This window comes from Falco biarmicus, chromosome 1 (assembly GCF_023638135.1).
Source record: "Falco biarmicus isolate bFalBia1 chromosome 1, bFalBia1.pri, whole genome shotgun sequence".
Classification (NCBI taxonomy): domain Eukaryota; kingdom Metazoa; phylum Chordata; class Aves; order Falconiformes; family Falconidae; genus Falco; species Falco biarmicus.
This window is the reverse complement of record NC_079288.1, coordinates 3,456,333-3,474,334: the sequence shown is the minus strand read 5'-3', so window position 1 is coordinate 3,474,334 and position 18,002 is coordinate 3,456,333. Positions and strand designations below refer to the sequence as shown.

The window sequence follows — 18,002 nt, the reverse complement described above, 5'->3', positions numbered from 1 at the left end:
CATTAGCACGTTACGATGAAATACGGTCTATAATCTGTAGCAGCGATTGAGAAATGATTGATGATACACTGATATCTCATTAGAAGGTGGCAGGTCGTTTCTTAAGGGAAAAAAAAAAAAAAAGAAGACATGGGCATCTCATGTAGTGATTACAGGCCAAAATAAATTTCTTCACCTTTGGGGTACCCTCTTCAAAAAGGTAAATCTAGCTCCATCCATGATTTGGGCAGGGGGAGCTGTATTCATCTGCACGTGTGAAGAGAAAGGGAAGAGCAATAAGAGAATCATTTAAGTCTGCTTCCTACCCCAGCTTAGCAGCCTGTCAGAGAAAATCAAGTGGGTTTTGGTTTGTGGGTGTATTTATTTATCTTTTTTTTTTTTACTTTGTTCTTGGTTTCAGGTTATCTGTGATATGGAGAACCAAATCCACAAGTTGAGGGAAGAGCTTGTCCAGGTGAACGCTCAGTGGAAGAATCAGCTGCTGGAGCTGAACCATCAGTGGGAAGAGGAGAAGCAGAGGGCAGCTCGAGACCATGAGACAGCAGTGAATAAGCTGAAAGTGGAGGCAGAAAAAATGACATTAGACCTGAAAAAATTACATGTGTCAGAAACAGAGGTGGCCTTGGACAAGGTAAGAGGCTCACACAGGGCTGCTGCTTGTGGCATGGCAAAGCGGCAGCCATCACCCCAAAAGTCAGATAAGCAAAGTTTTACTGAGGAGAAATATTTAGGGGTCACTTGGGCTGAAAAATGAGATGTATACTGTAGATCTGACATGGGATGCCGCGATCACAACGTGAGTTTTGTGGTTCTACAACGATGGACCTGGAGCACGCAGTGGCAGCGGCTGCTGCTGGGGCCGTTTTCCCTGGGAGCGGTGCCAGGGCAGCACCTTCCAGCCGCGGTGAGTGCGGAACGGGGATGACCATGTGGTCCTCGGGAGCTGGCGGGACTTCAAAAATCCAAAGGATTTCAAAAGCAAAGCCAGCCAAAGACTAGGCTAATCACTTTTCCTTTGCTGGAATAGGTAGAGTAGAAAGGGCGGCTCTGTCTAACCAAGCTTTTTCTCTGTTAAAAAGTGGGGAAGTTCTGAAGGAGGAATAGGTTCAGGCTAAAACTGCAAGGAAATTGGTCTAGTTGCTCACAGTGGCTGGTCTGCTTTTGGCTGCATGCACCGGGTGAGCAAGGGCTCTGTGAAAGGCTTGAAAATACAAATTAACATTTTAGAGGCATCAAGACTCCCCTGCCCCGTGCTGTTCGGTGGGGTCACAGGCTGCGCATCAGTGCTTGCTGAGCATCCCCTGGTACCAGTGTCTGAATTCAAGTATTTCACCACATTACGGATGATATCAGCTAAAACTTGGGAGTTTTATTTCCTAAGCTAAACTAAAAAAAAAACCCCTACTTAGTATTTGTGGTAGATGCTGTGTATGTAAGCAGATAGTTGTTGAAGTATCTTTTATATGCATTCATGTAATACATCATACGTTTTATTGCAAAGTGATGTTGAGTGGCACAAATTAACGATCTGCATATGCTGTTTGAACAGCCTTTGTGAAAGTGACATTTCATTTACCTGCGTCAGGTTCTTGGTCTGTAATTTTAAACAGCATTTGGAGGATTATGTTGGAAATCAGCCAGTCTGAAGCCATTAAAATGGCTGTGATCAACAATTCAGAATCTTTTCTGAATGTAAGGAAAGCTCCGCTTGGCATAATTATTTAAAGCCAAGGTCACAGAAAGTATTTAAACCTTTGAAATTCATCATTAAAGGATTAATTTTAACTCAGGAAGACATTGTCATTTTTGCTTAAAAATGGAATTTGAATCTCAATTCTTTTCTTTCTTTGATCTTTTTTTACATGTGTAGTATAGCAAAAGAAAAGTTAACTTCTTTACATCCTCAAATTAAAGTTACAAATAATCCTTCATAGGGCAATATCTTTAATACTCTTGAATTGTCATTTCTGTCAGAAATAGTATTTTTTTAATTTGTTGGATTTTTTTCTATTTTTCAAAAAAAACCCTTTAATTTTAAGCTATATTAACTGCTATTGAAATTGTTTTTATTTAACCTACTTCCCCATTTTTACCTCTAATTAGATGAGCACATGTTGAGTAGAAGATAGGAGGGGGGAAAAAAAAGTATCTCTGTTGGAAAGTCTTTCACAGACATGTGAAAATACCTTGCATTACCTTCAAAAAAACCCAAACCATTTAACATTCTGCTTCGTCTCTGTCTTCCAAATGTAGAGCTGTGGAAATTGGCCACAAAGTCCAAAAGTTAAAGTAGCTTAGAGGGCAAACTCCATTTAAAGCTCACAAGTTACAGTTTCGGCTAACTTGGTTCGAATCTTGATCCTATTAAAGGCTGCAGAACTTTGATGAAGGAGATTTTATCCAAGTGGGGGGTTAGCAAAAAGCATCTTAATTGCAGCATGAGTTTTGAAACTTGGTTTTAAAGGTCTTTTTATTTTTCTAGCAAATCTTGTTACCTTGAAATTTAGGACAATATGGGAGCAAAATTTGTCCTCTAATTTGATATTTTTTTTCTGCCAAGTCTGTAAAGATTGCTTAAAAATCCAAAGGGAAGCTGAATGTCACTGTTCAGGCATGGAACATCTGACTGTCCAGATTTTCAGGAGGTTGGTCCATTCCCAAGTGAAGGATCTCATTCCTCTGTGGTCTGTGTTGTGAGTAATACTGATTTCTGCGTGGCTTGCTCGGTGTAATTGTGGACTGTCGTTCACGTGAACATGATGAAATACAAAAGAAATGACAAACGCTTAAGTGAAAAGAAAAATTGAAGTAAACATGGGGTAGAAGGAGATACAGGATTCATATGGCATTGCCCTCCCCGTAGCCCTGCCACAGTGTGGATGGCAAGGAGGAGAGCAGGGGGCAGAGGAACAGTTTTCATTGCCAGCATGCTGGACATTTAAATATTTGTTGGTATTCGTAGACAGCTTTTCAATATTTAGGGCCACATAATTTACCAAGGTCTTTCATTTTTTGTTGCTTAAAAATCTCAACTTTAAAGATGGTACGTTGTTTATTGCAATATTTCATTCATTTTGTTAGTGATTACAGCGTGCAATGCTAGGAAGTTGCTCAATGAGCATAGTACGAGAATGTTTTTGAACCTGTGATTCTAAAAGCAAATATCTTTTGACAGATATTGCATCTCCCGGTTGCTAGGGAATGATAAGTGGGAAAATATTTAACAGGTTGCCAAATGGCACCACGTAACCTGCACTATAGAAAAATAAACACGGCATCTGCTGTTGTGGAAATAATAACAAAGGTGCGTTGGGTTTGCATGGCAAGGTTTTCATAGGGGGGTCTGCAGGGGTGGCTTCTGTGAGGAGCTGCCAGAAGTTTCCCCTGTGCCTGCTGGCTCCAAGAGGGACCCGGTGCTGGCCACAGCCAAGCCCATCGGCCACGGGGGTGACAGGTTCACAGGGGGTGGGTGGGACAGTGGGGCAAGGGCAACTTCAGCCAAGGAGAGGAGTGAGTCCGTGAGAGCAGCAGCCCTGCAGGCACCGGGGCAGGGCGGGCTCCAGGCGCCAGGGCTGACAGTCCCCAGCAGCCCATGATGAAGCCCATGGTGGGGCAGGGGGATGCCCGAAGGAGGTGGTGACCCCGTGGGCAGCTCGCGCTGGAGCAGGTTTGCTGGCAGGGCTGGTGCCCCTGTGGGGACCCTGCTGGCGCAGGCTGCTCCTGAAGGGCTGCAGCCCATGGAAGGACTGGAGAGAAGTTCATGGAGGACTGTCTCCCATGGGAGGGACCCCAGGCTGGCTCAGGAGCCCTGTCCCTGCGGAGGAGGGAGCAGCAGGGGCAACGTGTGATGAGCTGACCACAGCCCCATGCCCGTCCCCTGTGCTGCTGGCAGGGCGGAGGGAGAGAAATCAGGAGCAAAGTTAAGGCGGTGAGTAAGGGAGAAGTGGGAGGATGGTGTTTTTAAGATTTGGGTTTATTTCTCATTCTCCTGGTAATAAATTAAACTAATTTCCCCGAGTCAGGTCAGTTTTGCCTGTGACATTAATTGGTGAGTGGTCTCCCTGTCCTTATCTCAGCCCTCTATAACTTATCTCATTCTGTTTTCTCTCCCCTGTCCAGCTGAGCAGAGGAGTGATAGAGCAGCTTTGGTGGGAACCTGGCCTCCAGCCAGGGTAAAACCACCACAAAATCAAAAAAGTCTGTAATTTTTCAGTGACCCTCCCTGTTGCAGGTATTATTTTCAGTTAAACCCCACTTTCTTTGGCGTTTAACTGAAGCCTCACTTCAGTACTTTCATAATATCTGTTATCTGTCCCTAACATACAAATGACTTGAGAATATCTCCAGTTTATTTCTTGTCTATTTGTTGAGGAATCTCATATATTGTTTCAGAAGAACACTTGTATTCAATCGTAATCATTTTGATTTACTTCTAAAGTTTAAATCTAATTTGCTTGCATTTCATTATATGGAGTGGTTTATAGCATTTTCTGATGAGACGGTGGTTTTATTTGGCTTTATTTGAAGTCATACCTCATTATGATGAAATATAAACTGTTTAAGAAATAAACATACTAGAGAATACCTAGTACTGTGGTTAGGCTCCACTAATGACTAATTTCAGCAGGGAGACAGGTGGGTTATAGGTTGCAGCAGCAGCACTTAGGGCACGAACGCTAATCAGCCAGGTGTAATGGACTCTACAAAGCTTATAGGCATTTTCAGGTTTGCCAGAAATCGCTAAACGCGAGAGATGAACTGCATTTCTAAGTGCGTGCAGATGTGAAGCTTGGCTAACGCAACTGTTTGTAATGTTCATCTGTGGTATTTTCTTGGCAAAGCAAATGAGCGTTCGGAAAGCATGACCCGAGCAGATCAGCAGACATGCTAACAATGCTCAAAGGAAGCAGCTTTGGAACACTACAAATATCTCATAAAAATGCTCTCTTTGAGCAGCACACATGAGTAAATTGGAGTGGGAGAAAAAAGTGGGTTTTCTTCCCCTCCCCCCCCCCCCAAATATTTTTCAACATTTAGGGTTTTATTGACTACTTTTCTATATTTAAATAGGTATTTTGACTCATCCTGTTAAATCTTTGTGCAGATTCCAGGAACATCTAATTCTTTTTCACTGTTGCTTTTCTTGTGGAGAAGTAATTTACATTTTTGTGTATTGACTGTGCTGAACACACGTGATATTTGATTACAGGGTGAAGCTGTAGTCAAAAAAAAAAAAAAGCGTCAAACACTTTAGTTTCTGGAATACAATTCTTCTGATTTCAGTATTTCTGAAATGCTTTGCTCTGAGAGACAGACTCCAAGATGACATGCAACCTGGCCAGCGCCATGCAAATCATGCTTGGTAGATTTTAATTATGTAGCAGTTAGTTGTACTCTGAGACTTCAGTTATTTTAAATAAAATTTGACATTTTCAATGTTTTCTAGTCTATACCTCTTACAGTCACTCCACCCACATCTGGTGGGAAGTCCACATGAAACTGAAATGCCTGGGGAATTAGAAGTTAAGGTCACTGTGTGAGTACCGCTTCCCTAATTAAGAATAACTGTTTGACAGTTGTGTTGTAATACCATGTTTTTGTAACAGACCCTTTTTCGATAATCTGCAGACAATGTCCTACAATTAGATGCTTAATTTTTGAGCAACTCCTACTTGCATTCAGTTGCAACTAAAGTACTGATGATGTGCCCCAGTGAACATTTCAGTCCTTCCTTTAGCATCAAGCTTTGTGATGCTGGATTAATTAACTCGCAAGTACAGCCCTAGGATGCAGTCCAGTTGGAGATGCTCGTTGGGCATATTTTCACACGGCAGATGTAGGAATCTCTTTGATTCACAATATCTGTTTTGGCGCTATTGTCAGTACTTATACAGATGATGTCATGCTGTTCACCACTGGCAAAGAAATAGAAGATGAAGGGAAAGAATATGACATCTTCAGAGATTAAAGAGATAATCCAAGAGATACTCTATTAAAAGTATTGAGTTTCCCCTAAGCAGTTACTGCTCATAAAGAACAAGCGCTGCATGCTTTCCATTAGCTTACGTTGTTGGATACTGGCGCTCCAGCCCTTGCTCTTCTCTGCCAACTCTACGTTTCATTAACTACCAAAAATGGTTCCATCTTTGTATCTGACACCTTCTGGGAACTGGACCATCTCTGCAGCAGTTCTGTGGGTACCTGCTTAGACTTCTTAGCATAATGAAGTCTTTGCTCTGAGTGACACCTTTCACTTCATTAACTGGAACACTGATAGCCATAGTACGGGGAGCTTTGTTTATGTGAGCATCCACATGAACTATTTTCACACTCGTTGCAGCGATACCCTGGTTATTTACATGGGGGCAAATAATTCAGCCATAAAATGTGGACATGTATTCTTCCCAAGTATAATGATATCATTAAATTGGTATCTAATTATAATGTAGACCTATGTTTTTCTCCTTGCTGAATGCATTCAGGATCTCTACCAGTTGTTGTATATGTGGTATTTTTTCAGACTAAAATTTTTAAATGTTTGCTTGAGTCTATTACGTAGATTCTTTTCCCTAGGCCTTAGCTGTGAATAATCTGAAATCTCTAATTCTTACCCAGAAGAGTTGGATGTTTCCTGCATCTCTGAATCTTTGTCATTATAATCTGAGAACTGTTGTCTATGATGCTATCTCTCTGTTCCAGAGTAGCAATATTTTTGGTTTTGTTTCATAAACTCTGTGTACATTTACGTAGATTTGGTTCTTGAACATTCTGACACAGTGTTAGTGATTCACCAACTAATATTAATCAAAATGAACACAGTATGTTGGCTTTGTTGGGGAAAGTCTGCCAAAAGCCTAGAAGATCAAGAAAAAAGAAAAGTTTTTCAAAAAAGATAAAAATTTCTATAGCAAAGTTGGTGTATGTTAGCACAAGGAGTGCAGATTATTTAATCTGCCTTTAATAGTACCTTCACAGCAAATCTTGCAACAAGATTTTGCTCACAGATGAGGGGAGGGAAACCCCTCTCCTCTCTCGTGTGTCCCTTTTGCACTGCTTCTTATTCCTCCAAAGGAAAAGAAAGATGATAGTGGACCAGGAATGTGGTCACAGGAATTGCATCATCCCTTAGGGGAGCCATTTGGAAGAGTCTTCAACCAACAGAGCCAAACATGAACAAAAATATGGCAGAATAATCTCAGGGATATTTCAATCGGATGAGACTAAACGGCATTTATGGCACTCTCCTTGCTGGAGATGTTTCAAAGCAATGGTCTCAGTTATTCACACAAAATTACTCTGCTTCTACCTCCTTTGAAAGAAAACAAACAAACCAAAAAACCCTCAGAAAAACAAAGCAGAAGACAACAGGTATGATTTCTGCCCATCAGTTGTATTTATTAATCTGGCTCCAGAGGTAACCAAGAAGAGTTGGTGTAAGTGTCGCTGTGGAAATAAAATAGGTGCCCGTGAGCGTGAGGTTTACTTTTTACCACCTTCATAAATGTTTGGAGAAGAGATCGAGCACCGTGTTATTTGGATTCACAAATAACACCGTAGGGTTAAAAAGTAAAATGACTGATGCAATACTGTTAAGAAATGAGAACCAGACAAGAAGCATTATTTAGCTAGATGCTAAATTATGACAAAATGTGGAATTAAAAAGATACTTTTCAGCAGGGCAAGGACTGATATAATTAAAATTAGAGCTGTGTCACGTGGCCTGTCTTTCAGCACGCTTTATTCACTCATTGTATCAATTATAGTTGGTTAGTAGTTTGAGAACTTTGGTGGGGTTTTTTGGTGTTTTGGAGGTTTTTTTAATTAACTGACATTAATCTAAGGTATCTGTCTAAGAAGTATTTGCAGGTGGGTTTTTTTGTCTTCTCTGTCTCCCGTTTCTTTCTTGAGTCGGTGTCAGACCCCTGCTCCCGCCCCGCCACACCAGGGCACTTCAGATGCTCTGTGGCTTGCAGGCTGTAGGCTTTGGGGCAGCTTCAGAAGGTCAAGACTCACAGAGCCGTGGAGGCGGTGGGTAAGGGGAACGTGGAGTCATTACTCACCACCCAAGAACTTGGGCGTAGTTGCTGGCAACAAATAAGAGATTGATTGAAGGCTGGTGGAGGAAGGGTTTTCTCTGACCGACAGACGGTGAGCTCCTCCGAGGGATTTCCGTGGTGTTGTGACGGCAGGTATCATCAACAGGGTCAGAAAAGGATTGAACAGCTTTATGAGCAGCATGATGGTAACCAGTCACCGATGGGGATACACAGGGATTTAACCTCTGACTTCCCTGAGGCGCAGCCTGGTGCGGGGGCAATGCGGGGGGCAGGTTTATGCGGTCCCTGCCGTGGCGGCTGGAGAGGACAGTGGGCTCGGTGGCCCAGGAGCCTGCCTAGGGGTGGCGTACCTGGTGGGTTTGGTACCACTGATGGTTCAGTCTTACTTTTCCTGGGAATAAAGCGCAGGAGGCTTTTCCAGTGGCAGAACAACAGTTCTAATTATTTTTTCAGTGGTTTCCTGAGCTACTCTGTCTACTGTACTGTCCAAACAAACTGTAACACACCAACTTTATCTTGTAATACACAATTGCTTATTTTAACTTTATTTAATATTTTCAAAAGCCAAATTGAATCATTACCTCGTTCTGTCTTTTTTTTTTTTCCTTCACAATACTACCTGTCTTGGTGGAGGCTGGTTGCATGTACATACTTCTCCAATTTACCAGTTTCACTTATCTTTACATCCCAGGGTACACTGTAACATTAGGAATAACATTGGCTATTTTCCAGTACGGTGGCTGATTGTAATGTGAGATTTTTTATTTATTTTTTTTTAAACAACTCTGCCAATTCATTCTTAGATTCTTTCAGAATTATTGAATGAATACCATCTGGTCTGGGTGCCTAGCCAGGAGTGAGAGGACAGATCTGACAACCGATGCCCCGTTACTGGATCCCAGTACCTGTGGTGGTCGCTGCTGATTTCACTGGGTCTCGTTCATGGTGGTGTTTATACAAACAACAGTAACTGGTGTTTGTTACCTGGAATTAGTAAGTACTAAATGGAAATTTCTTCTGCATCCCATGCCATGAGCTCCATGTTCTTACTTTTCTTGAAAGTTCCTGGGGGTAGTGCATCCCTTACTCTCAAGTCCCCCAAACCCAAGAGACAGCACAAGCCAAAGCAAAAGCTGCCCCATGGAACATGTCCATCACGTCCCCACTTAGGTCAGTATTTGGATATTGCAGTTTTTTAATGTAGCTTTCTTTAGAAAAAATGCTCAGTTATCAAGACAAAACTAATATAAACCATCTTTATTGCATATTTAAATTCTGGCACAATTTGAAGACGTTGTTTACACTTACTTGCTCTTTCTTCATATCTTTATAATACAGAAAAGCTGCAGGTGGCTTTTTTTTTTCCTTCTGCTTTTTGGAGGGGAAAAGGAGTGTTTGGGAAATAGGGAAGGGGCAAAACGGTGTTGTTAGTCCTTCAGAGTCTTTAATGTGAAGAAACAAAAGTGTTCCAAAACGACTTGCTTACAGCTGCAGAACATGTCACGGAGTAAAACCCACCTTCATTAAATGAGTGAGAAAGAATTCTAATTGTTTTGAAGTTCTTATGATCAGTCTGCATATGCTTCATTGTAATGTGATACTAAAGTGCCTCAATTATGATTTGTATATTTTGGTGCCAGAAGGTTTTTTTCTTATGCTAAATTATTAAGTTCTGTCAGCTGCTGGGCTGTCATATAGAGATACAGTAAATCACATTATATTTTGTCATGGATTACACAGAGCAATAAATTTGGGAACAGAGATCAAAGTAGTTTCACAATCACATCTGAGTGTAGGAGGGGTGTTTAACTTGTAGAAAATCTGATTTAGGTGAAACTGTTGCAGTTCTTGTGTGAATTTGAAATGAATTTGAGTGTTTGCTCGAAAATGAATAAGGTACAAATCCCCAAAAGAGTTCTCCTGTATTTTATTTCAGAGGAGTTAATTCTGACCTACAGCTGCAGGATGGAGAATGGATAAATAATTAAACATTGGGAATGTTAAGAGTCTTGCAATGTCTTATTTATGTTTTTAATTGCTTTCATGATTGAGCAATATATTCCATTCTCTTTTTAATTGGGACTTTGCTGGACTTGCGCACAGTTACTCATCGGTACAGTAATGCTTTCTGGCTCCGTGAAGTCGTCGTCCTTTTGGGGAAGCTTTGTTGTATTTAAAACTACGAACAGTAATCCAGCATAATCTTGCTAAGGAACAGTGATTGCTTCAGATCATAGATTTGTTAGGGGATTTTGTTGTATTTTCAGTGTTTGTCTTTCCAACTGGAGAAGCTTAACTTTTGTTGGGCTCTCATCGAATGATGTAAGTTAGTAATACAAGTTAACTGAGTAATACCGAGCCTGTCCTTTTGTTTCCAGTTTTCCTTCTATTTAACAAAAAGAGGTTGTATCTCAAAATGATACATATGTAGCATTTTTTTCTAGTCATCATCTTCCTAACACTTGCTTGTTATTGCCGCAAAATTCAACTTAAAACAGCAATCGAGAATCTAAAAAATACAAATGGCATTTTCATCCTTTTGTAGTCCTTTCAAGAGCATTATAGCCTCTCCTTGGCAAAAATCGAGGCGTGTAAACTCAGCTGATATATAATGATGAAGGGCATAGATCTCAGAAATCTCCCGTTTCATGTTAAGTAGTCTTTAACTGAGTCAAATCACGGATCAGCGTCACATCTCGGTACTGTTGCCTTCTGTTTGCGGAGGAAACTTTAGCCTTGACTTGCATCTTCAAAGATGTTTAGCAGCCTATCCTTCCGTGACTTTACTGGGTGTTTAGCTGTTTGGGTACCAGAAACATCTGGGCCTGAGTGATACAAGCAGTTCTGTAAACTCCTTTATCTTGGAGTGGGAGAGAGAGACGGAGTGCACATGAGCAAGCGAGGTGCCTGTGCAGCAGAGGTGCCCGGTATTTCTGATGAATAAAGGCAGCTTGTAAAAGCTCAAACAGTTCCCGTTGGGTGCATGTTGTATTTGTTAAGGCTCTGCAAAAGAAAACACCGCCCCTTTTGATAGAACGTCTTAAACCCACTGTAAATAACAGTCTTAATTTAGTTGGACAGAACAGAATAAAACCAGGAAATATTGACGATGGTAATCCAGACATGTATTTGTGCCGTACCAGATTTAGGCACGGAGCCGCGGGAAAACTAGGCTTCAGTACCCAAAAATGGGGAGTGTCGCAGTCTCAACATCTTCACTGGGTTTACTCGGTTCATCTTATTTGAGTGTTGAGCAAAAGAAGGAATCGTGCTATAATGTGAAAGCCACCTGCCTCCGCACTGTTTTGGCAAAATGTCGTAGTCCATCCTCACATTAAACTGTAATTCACTGTCGGTGCTTTAAATGCCTGATGCATGCGTCGGTACTACCTTGTATAAAGTATAGTTAATGTATCAAACGACCTCACGTGGCAAACTTAGACTATTCATCTAGTTTTAAAACCTTGTCTTGTATCCAGGGCTTGTATTTTAGGCCAAATCATGCAGTTTGTTTTAAATAAGGGCCTGGCTCGCTGCAGTGTTGAATAGAAATCTGTATTGGTGATGCTGGGAAATATTTAGATGCTTGATAAATCCCTTTAGGTGAAGCTAGTAATTGCATACTGGTGTAAGGACGGTATAACTTTGGTATCAGACACCGTGAAGTTGGAGTCCGGTAGAAGAATTTTTGGAAGAGTCAAATTTTGGTACTTAATTTCTCTACATCATTTCAGAATGATTAGAAACGCACCGTCGATTTAAATGAAAAGACTGGAAGTCGGAATTTTCCTAAGGCACAAATTGCGCGAGCAGTTTTTCAGTGAGCCCCCATTAGCACAGAACTGCAGTGGCCTGCAGAAGAGGAATTCTCCATACAGGTGGAGTGTCAAATTCATTTCTATTCATTCTTGGTTTTTTTTCCCCAATGAAAAGTACTTAGCACATGAATGAGAGGGTTCTAAAGATATATTTTTTAAAAAATTTTAAAAAAGAAAAAGATTTATAGACCTACAAAAGTGTAATATAAAACAGAATACTAATAGGATTTGGGGATTTCTATCATTCATTTTCAAAGCCCTTGAAGTCATTTGGTACTTGACTAATTATTCTGTTAACATCATTTTGGATATTCAACTATTTTTAATAGTTTTCGGGTGGCTCAAATGACATGCTTGAGCTGGTTTGCTATTTTCACTGTTAGGCAGAGGTTCAGCTTTCCATTTGGTGGCTGGCTGGCAGGGAGAGCAGTACAAAGAAGAGTAGTGGCGTAGGAAGTCACCCACTGGTGGTATTAGAGGCACATAAGGAAAACCCACATTTCAGGCTTTGAGGTGGAAATGAAATTTTTATGTACAATCAGATGAACTTAAAAGGTGATCTGGTAATCTCTGAAGTTTAAACAGATACTGTACAGAGTGGTTTAACATACTTGGTAACAAAAATTGCTACAGTTAGCCATTCTGAAGGTCATTTTCTTTTGACATCTGTCAAATTACACAATCTTGAATTTTCGTACAAAGCATAATGCTGTCAAACTTAAATAGAAATATTCCAGAATGTGGTGTGGTGTGTTGTTTTTTAAGGTAAATGGGCCCCATTTACATTAGTTCTTTGATGTTAAATTCTTTGCTGCACATCAGAGAACAGTTGCTTCTTCCCTGGAGCAAGTTTTCTTTCTTCTCCTTCCCCCACCCTTTGATTTTTTCCCTTTTTTTTTTCCTCTTTTTTTTTTTACTTTGCTTACACTTTTATCTAACTAATTATGGGGGATCAACTTATGTATGGCCATCATTTAGCTAGTTGCAGGCATTTTGAAAATGATTCTTTCATAGCTAGTGCCCTAAACAAGTTTCTTTAAATCTGCTTTTCTATTAGAGAATATGGGTGGAGAGAGAGATAACCTGGTGGTTTGAGATTTATGTTTGTGACGTTTTTTTTATTTATGTGTTGGGGAGATTGAAATCAAATTGAAACACTGTGGAATCTGTCACAAAACTGTAATTCATATAGAGATGAACAGCATTTCACAATGATCCTTAACTCTTACAGATCTATCCGCATTTGGGTTGCAGGAATTCATTTTCCCATTAGTTTTGTAGCATTAATTGAAGTCTCACTTACCATCCCAAAATCACCCTTCCAAAACTGGAAGATAGCAAATCATTTAGGTTGGGAAAAGTTAAGATCAAGTCCAACTGTAAACCTAACATCGCCAATCCACCGCTAAACCATGTCCCTGTGGACAAATCCATACTGTTCCAGAAAATTCTTAACAGCTGCATTTTTGATAAACATTCAAGACATCCTAAACACCTTCATGGATGTTGATGGGGGATGAAGTTGTCCCTGTGCCTGCCAACTCCATCGTGCAGCTGGAGCTACTCGTGACACCAAGATGTGGTCGTAGCGGTGAGAGCCCCCAGGGCTGTTCAGGGCACGCGTTCCATCAACTGGACCTAGAAGTCCCCTCTAATACATCTTACACCTTAAAAAGTCTTTTTTTAAGTTTATTTAAAAATTTAATTAGTAAAAAAAAAAAAGTAATGACTTTATAAATAGGGTAGGATGTGGTATGCTTTTGCGTTGTGGTCCCATCATAGATCCTTGGCTCTTCTATTCTTAGTAATGCTGTTCCATTTCATGAAAGGAAAAAATGAAAATCAAGTGGTGTTAGAATAGCATCTATTAATTCAGATCCCACATCTGCAGTGCTAATACCATTTTTAATTTTTATGTGAAATGTTTTGTTTAAGTCATTGCCATTTTACTCAGCAACCACAATATGATGCTTTAAGGCTTGTAGAATTATAGTTGGTTTTTAAAGCCAATTAACTGTAACAAGGACGTAATCTTTTTAATGCAAAAGTCCTCATGCAATATAAAATAACTGCACGTAAAATTGTCATAATCAGATAATTTTAGCTAAAATATGTATTAACTGTGTGAAACTAAACAGAAGTTAATTTTTGAATCAGTGGAATTCCTCTATGGCTTACCCAATTTAAACCTTTTCATTATAAAAATGGATATTACAATTGATATTTCTGACAAGCTTTTGCTAAGTGTGAATTTCACCAGCTACCTCTCACACACGGAAAACTAGTTTAAGACCATTAACTATATTTGCAGCGCTGCCCATTGCTATAAAAAAAGAGTTAGACTTTAATGAATACTGGCTGACCCTCCGAGCATTCACCTTCCAGTTAGTTTCTTATTCATTATGTTTCTGAAAGAGCATGTAACCTGAAAGGGAGGGAATGCCCTTAAAATAATACAGAAGCGGCTTTGGCTTTGTACAATGTGTGAGACGAGCAGCCTCTTAGAAAAGAAGGAGCCCAGGCAGCTGCTTGTGAGCACCGTGCCGGTGTGAGCCTTCTCCTTGGTGAAGAGAGGTGTCATAGAGACTCGCTGCGATGCTCGCTGTACACAGCTACGCTTATTTACTTTGCTGTAAGTTGTTCCTTAAAAATAAAAAAGTAAAAAGGTATTTTTTTGTGTGCCACGATGCTGTATGTGCCCCTGGGAGGCAGGTTTCTCCTCCCTAGGCTGCACAGCGACAGCCTCTAGTTCAGAGGTATTACGTTAGTTTAGTTGTAGGTTTTCAAAAGGGAGAAATTTTCTATTTCTGCAGTAAAAGGCAACAACGGAAAAGAGTGTTGCCACACATCACCATGAATTAGACCTTTTTCAGATCTTTCCAGTGTGCTATAACATGTAGAAGCTGCCTTCTGCAGAGCTCCACTGGTGCTACGTGCGCAGCCGTGACGATGCCAGACCTGCGAGGTGTTACAGACCTGGAGAGAAAAGCTTGAAATCAGCGGGTGACTGTAGCTTTTAGTGCCACAAGGTCGAGATCGCCACTTTTGGACAGCTAGAGCCGGCCTAAATGTGTGTTTGCCACCTCCAGTGGAAGTTTTGGTAGCTCAGTACTTCCAAAAATCAGACCTCTCAGTTGAGGGTGTTTGGGACGGCAAGGAAATGTGAGAATTTGTGGTTCGTCGATGACTGGGAGACGACTTGTAAACATTTTGCTAATGGGAATTTTTTAAAGCCATTTATAAAATAAGATTTTATAATTGCCTTTAAATAAACCGGTAGGATATACTTTTTCTGCCTTCAGTTAGGAATGAAATGCTGAAATTCAGCATATCTTTCTTTTGGATCGCCTCTGTCACATCTATCAGAGGTCATCCTGGTCCTACTCAGTGTGAATAAACAAGTTCTAATTTGTTTATGGAAGTTATGAGTGGTTTTTTTATTATTTATTGGGATTTATTCTATGGGTTCAGGAGGTTATAAAGCTGCTTCTATGAAAGATGAAGACTTTTACCCCAGGCAAGTTGAGTGAGAGCAGCTGTAATGTGATCTTCTTTGCAGTGCCTTGCTGGCTAGTATCGCTCCCTTTCTGGGAGTAACAGTAATTTATACTATTACTGTAATTTATTTTTCACTTTTTTTCCCCTAAAGATAAACTGGCAGCTTCAGTCACTTTATGATATGCAGGGGTGGTAAAACGTAATCTGAAACTAGACGACAGTACAGTGGAAAGAGTGTTAACATGGGTCAGCCTGAGTACAAAGAGCAATGCAGCATGCCTGGCACCGCTGCTGCTGTGTTACTGCCCGCTTTGTATTTACGCAGCCCCACGGTATGCCCTTGTGGTGTATGTGGCACAATTCAAATGATCAATGTAGAAGAGGAATTTTAATTTGTCTGCTGCTCTAGCATTCTTGGATGTGCCAGTATGTAGCGCCATTATTTATAAGAAAAAATGACCAAAACATGTGTTCTCACAAAGTATGCACAAACTTGATAATTGGTTTCAATTAATGTTTTTGGTACGTTTCTTAGTACTAACGAACAGATGAAATAGACACCTCTGTATGTTTCATAATCTTGGAATTTTAAAATTTAATTTTTTATTAAAATTAAAATTTAATATTTAAAATTCATAATCTTGGAAGGTTTTCAAGATCTTAAATTGCAGTATCGTGTAAACGTCAAGATTATTTTTAACTGGCTGTAATATACTTATATTAAGCTGCACTGTGCGTAACTGCCTGGCTTGTATAAGGCGATCGGAGCCCTCGCGCTTGGTGGTGATTCACAAGCACTCTCTGCAACTTGAAGCTCCTAAATTTAGAGTCCAGTAAAATCAATGAGACTGTTTGCTTGACTGAAATCCCTGGTGTTTGCAGAAATGGAGTCTCAGTCTTGCAGCTGGATCCAAGCAGGGTCTGGAGGCTCCTGTGGTCCCCCAAAACGCCCGCTGGCACACAGGCAGCTGAAGGAGCGCGCGTGTGCTGGGTGCTGTGCCGTAAAACCAAGGGCGACAGATCAAAGATTTGAACACGAGGTCAGATAGGTTTTGAAAATTTAATCAGCTTAAATTTGCTTCAGGACCCGGTTTCATAATATTCTGTCCCCCTAAGAAAATATTTTTCTTAGACACCTGTCCTCAAATTTTAGAGCCAAGAACGCGCGAGCGCTTAGCAGTTCATCTGAGGACAGCGTTTTGCAGCTGGGCTATCAGTACAATACTGTGGCACTTTGCAAGAAATGCAAAGAAATCGCAGTTGTGTCCTGAAGTTAAATTGAATCTACTTTTTTATTATTACTATTATGGTTACTGAATTATTTATTATTTGTGGAAAAAACCTTAAGAGCTCTTTTACCCCAGCGGTATAGAAATATGTGCTTATTGAATTCCAATATGACAAAGCAGCCTTGTTTTCCCTTTATTTTATTCTTTATCTTTGAGTTGTGAAAAAAAAAAAACCCAAACAACAAAAAACACGAGGAGGAGGAGAGGGCTGTATGTTCCAAGAGCCCCTGGTGGGTTCATCTGCACCTTGGGTGGATTTTCAGTGTGGTCACCACCTTTAGCTGGGAAGGGACGTGCACTGGGACAAAAGGCAGTTGCAGACACCAAGCTGAGAGGTGGCATTGTGTCCTCTGTGTCACGTTGCACCCTGGCAGCCTGTGTCTGGGGCTTTCTCCTTGCCTTTTCCCTCTGTTCAGAAACAAAATCACCCTGGAAAACTCGTGTGTGTGCATTGCCTCCTTCCCCTGCCACACACACACACTCACTCACTCTCTTTTTTTTTTTATTATTTTTTTTTTAATCCGCAGAGGTCTTTATGTTTTTCTAATAATTGGCAGCAGAGGTACAATTTCTCCCCTCTTTTAAGTGATGAATAGTTGGCTGGAGATCAAAGGCAAGCCCTTGCGGTTTTTTGGCTGCCACAAAAGGGCGTTGGGGCTGGCGCGGGTCCCAGCCGCTCGGCGATAGGCATGTGGATGAGGTGCCAAGCGGAGGGGTCGGTGGCAAAGTGTCTGTACACGTTCTTCAGCTGAGCTAATCTGGTCGCCTTTTGTGTGTGTTTCAGGCAAACAGCCGGCTGAAGCAGACTGAGAAGGAGTACAGTCAGAAGCTGGCTAAATCCTCGCAGGTAGGTAGCGAGAAGAGAGGAACCTCAGGTGAATCCATTTGATTTGGAAACTTGATGAAAAGTGTAATTATTTCTGCTTTTAAGTGTGGGTCTTGATGATAAGAGAAGTCATAACCACGTCCCAAATCAAACATCTAGTGTCTGTCTTGGAGGTTTTTAACTTCTCAAAAAACACAGAGCACTGAGCTGTCTAGAAGCAATGGGTGGGGTTTTTTGGAGTTCCAAGTTTAATCTTTTTCATCTACTTTTTAATCTCCTGAGCAGCCAGGAGGACTGAATCCTCCCTCTGTCAGCGGAGGGGAAGGTGAGGTGCCCCGTCAGCCAGCACGGCTCATAAAATCAGGAGCAGTTGCACCACCAGGGCTTCCGTTCCGTGTTGGGATGGTGTTTGCCCGCCTGCTGATGGCAGGACAGCCGTCCCCACGCTGCCTGCGGCATGTTGTCGCTCCTAGCCAGTTCAGCATCTCTGCCCAAAATAACACTTTGAAGAATG

General features: G+C 41.0%; 1 protein-coding gene across 3 annotated transcripts in view; it reads left to right on the top strand.

The window, feature by feature from the left end:
- The window catches only part of CEP112 (centrosomal protein 112), a 171,843-nt gene that overhangs the window by 107,953 nt on the left and 45,888 nt on the right, over positions 1-18,002 (top strand). For all 3 annotated transcript variants that reach the window (XM_056330394.1, XM_056330410.1, XM_056330402.1), the window contains 2 exons: positions 401-631; positions 17,447-17,509. In XM_056330394.1, the coding sequence (XP_056186369.1) occupies positions 401-631; positions 17,447-17,509 (294 nt within the window). The remainder of the gene's footprint in view (positions 1-400; positions 632-17,446; positions 17,510-18,002) is intronic.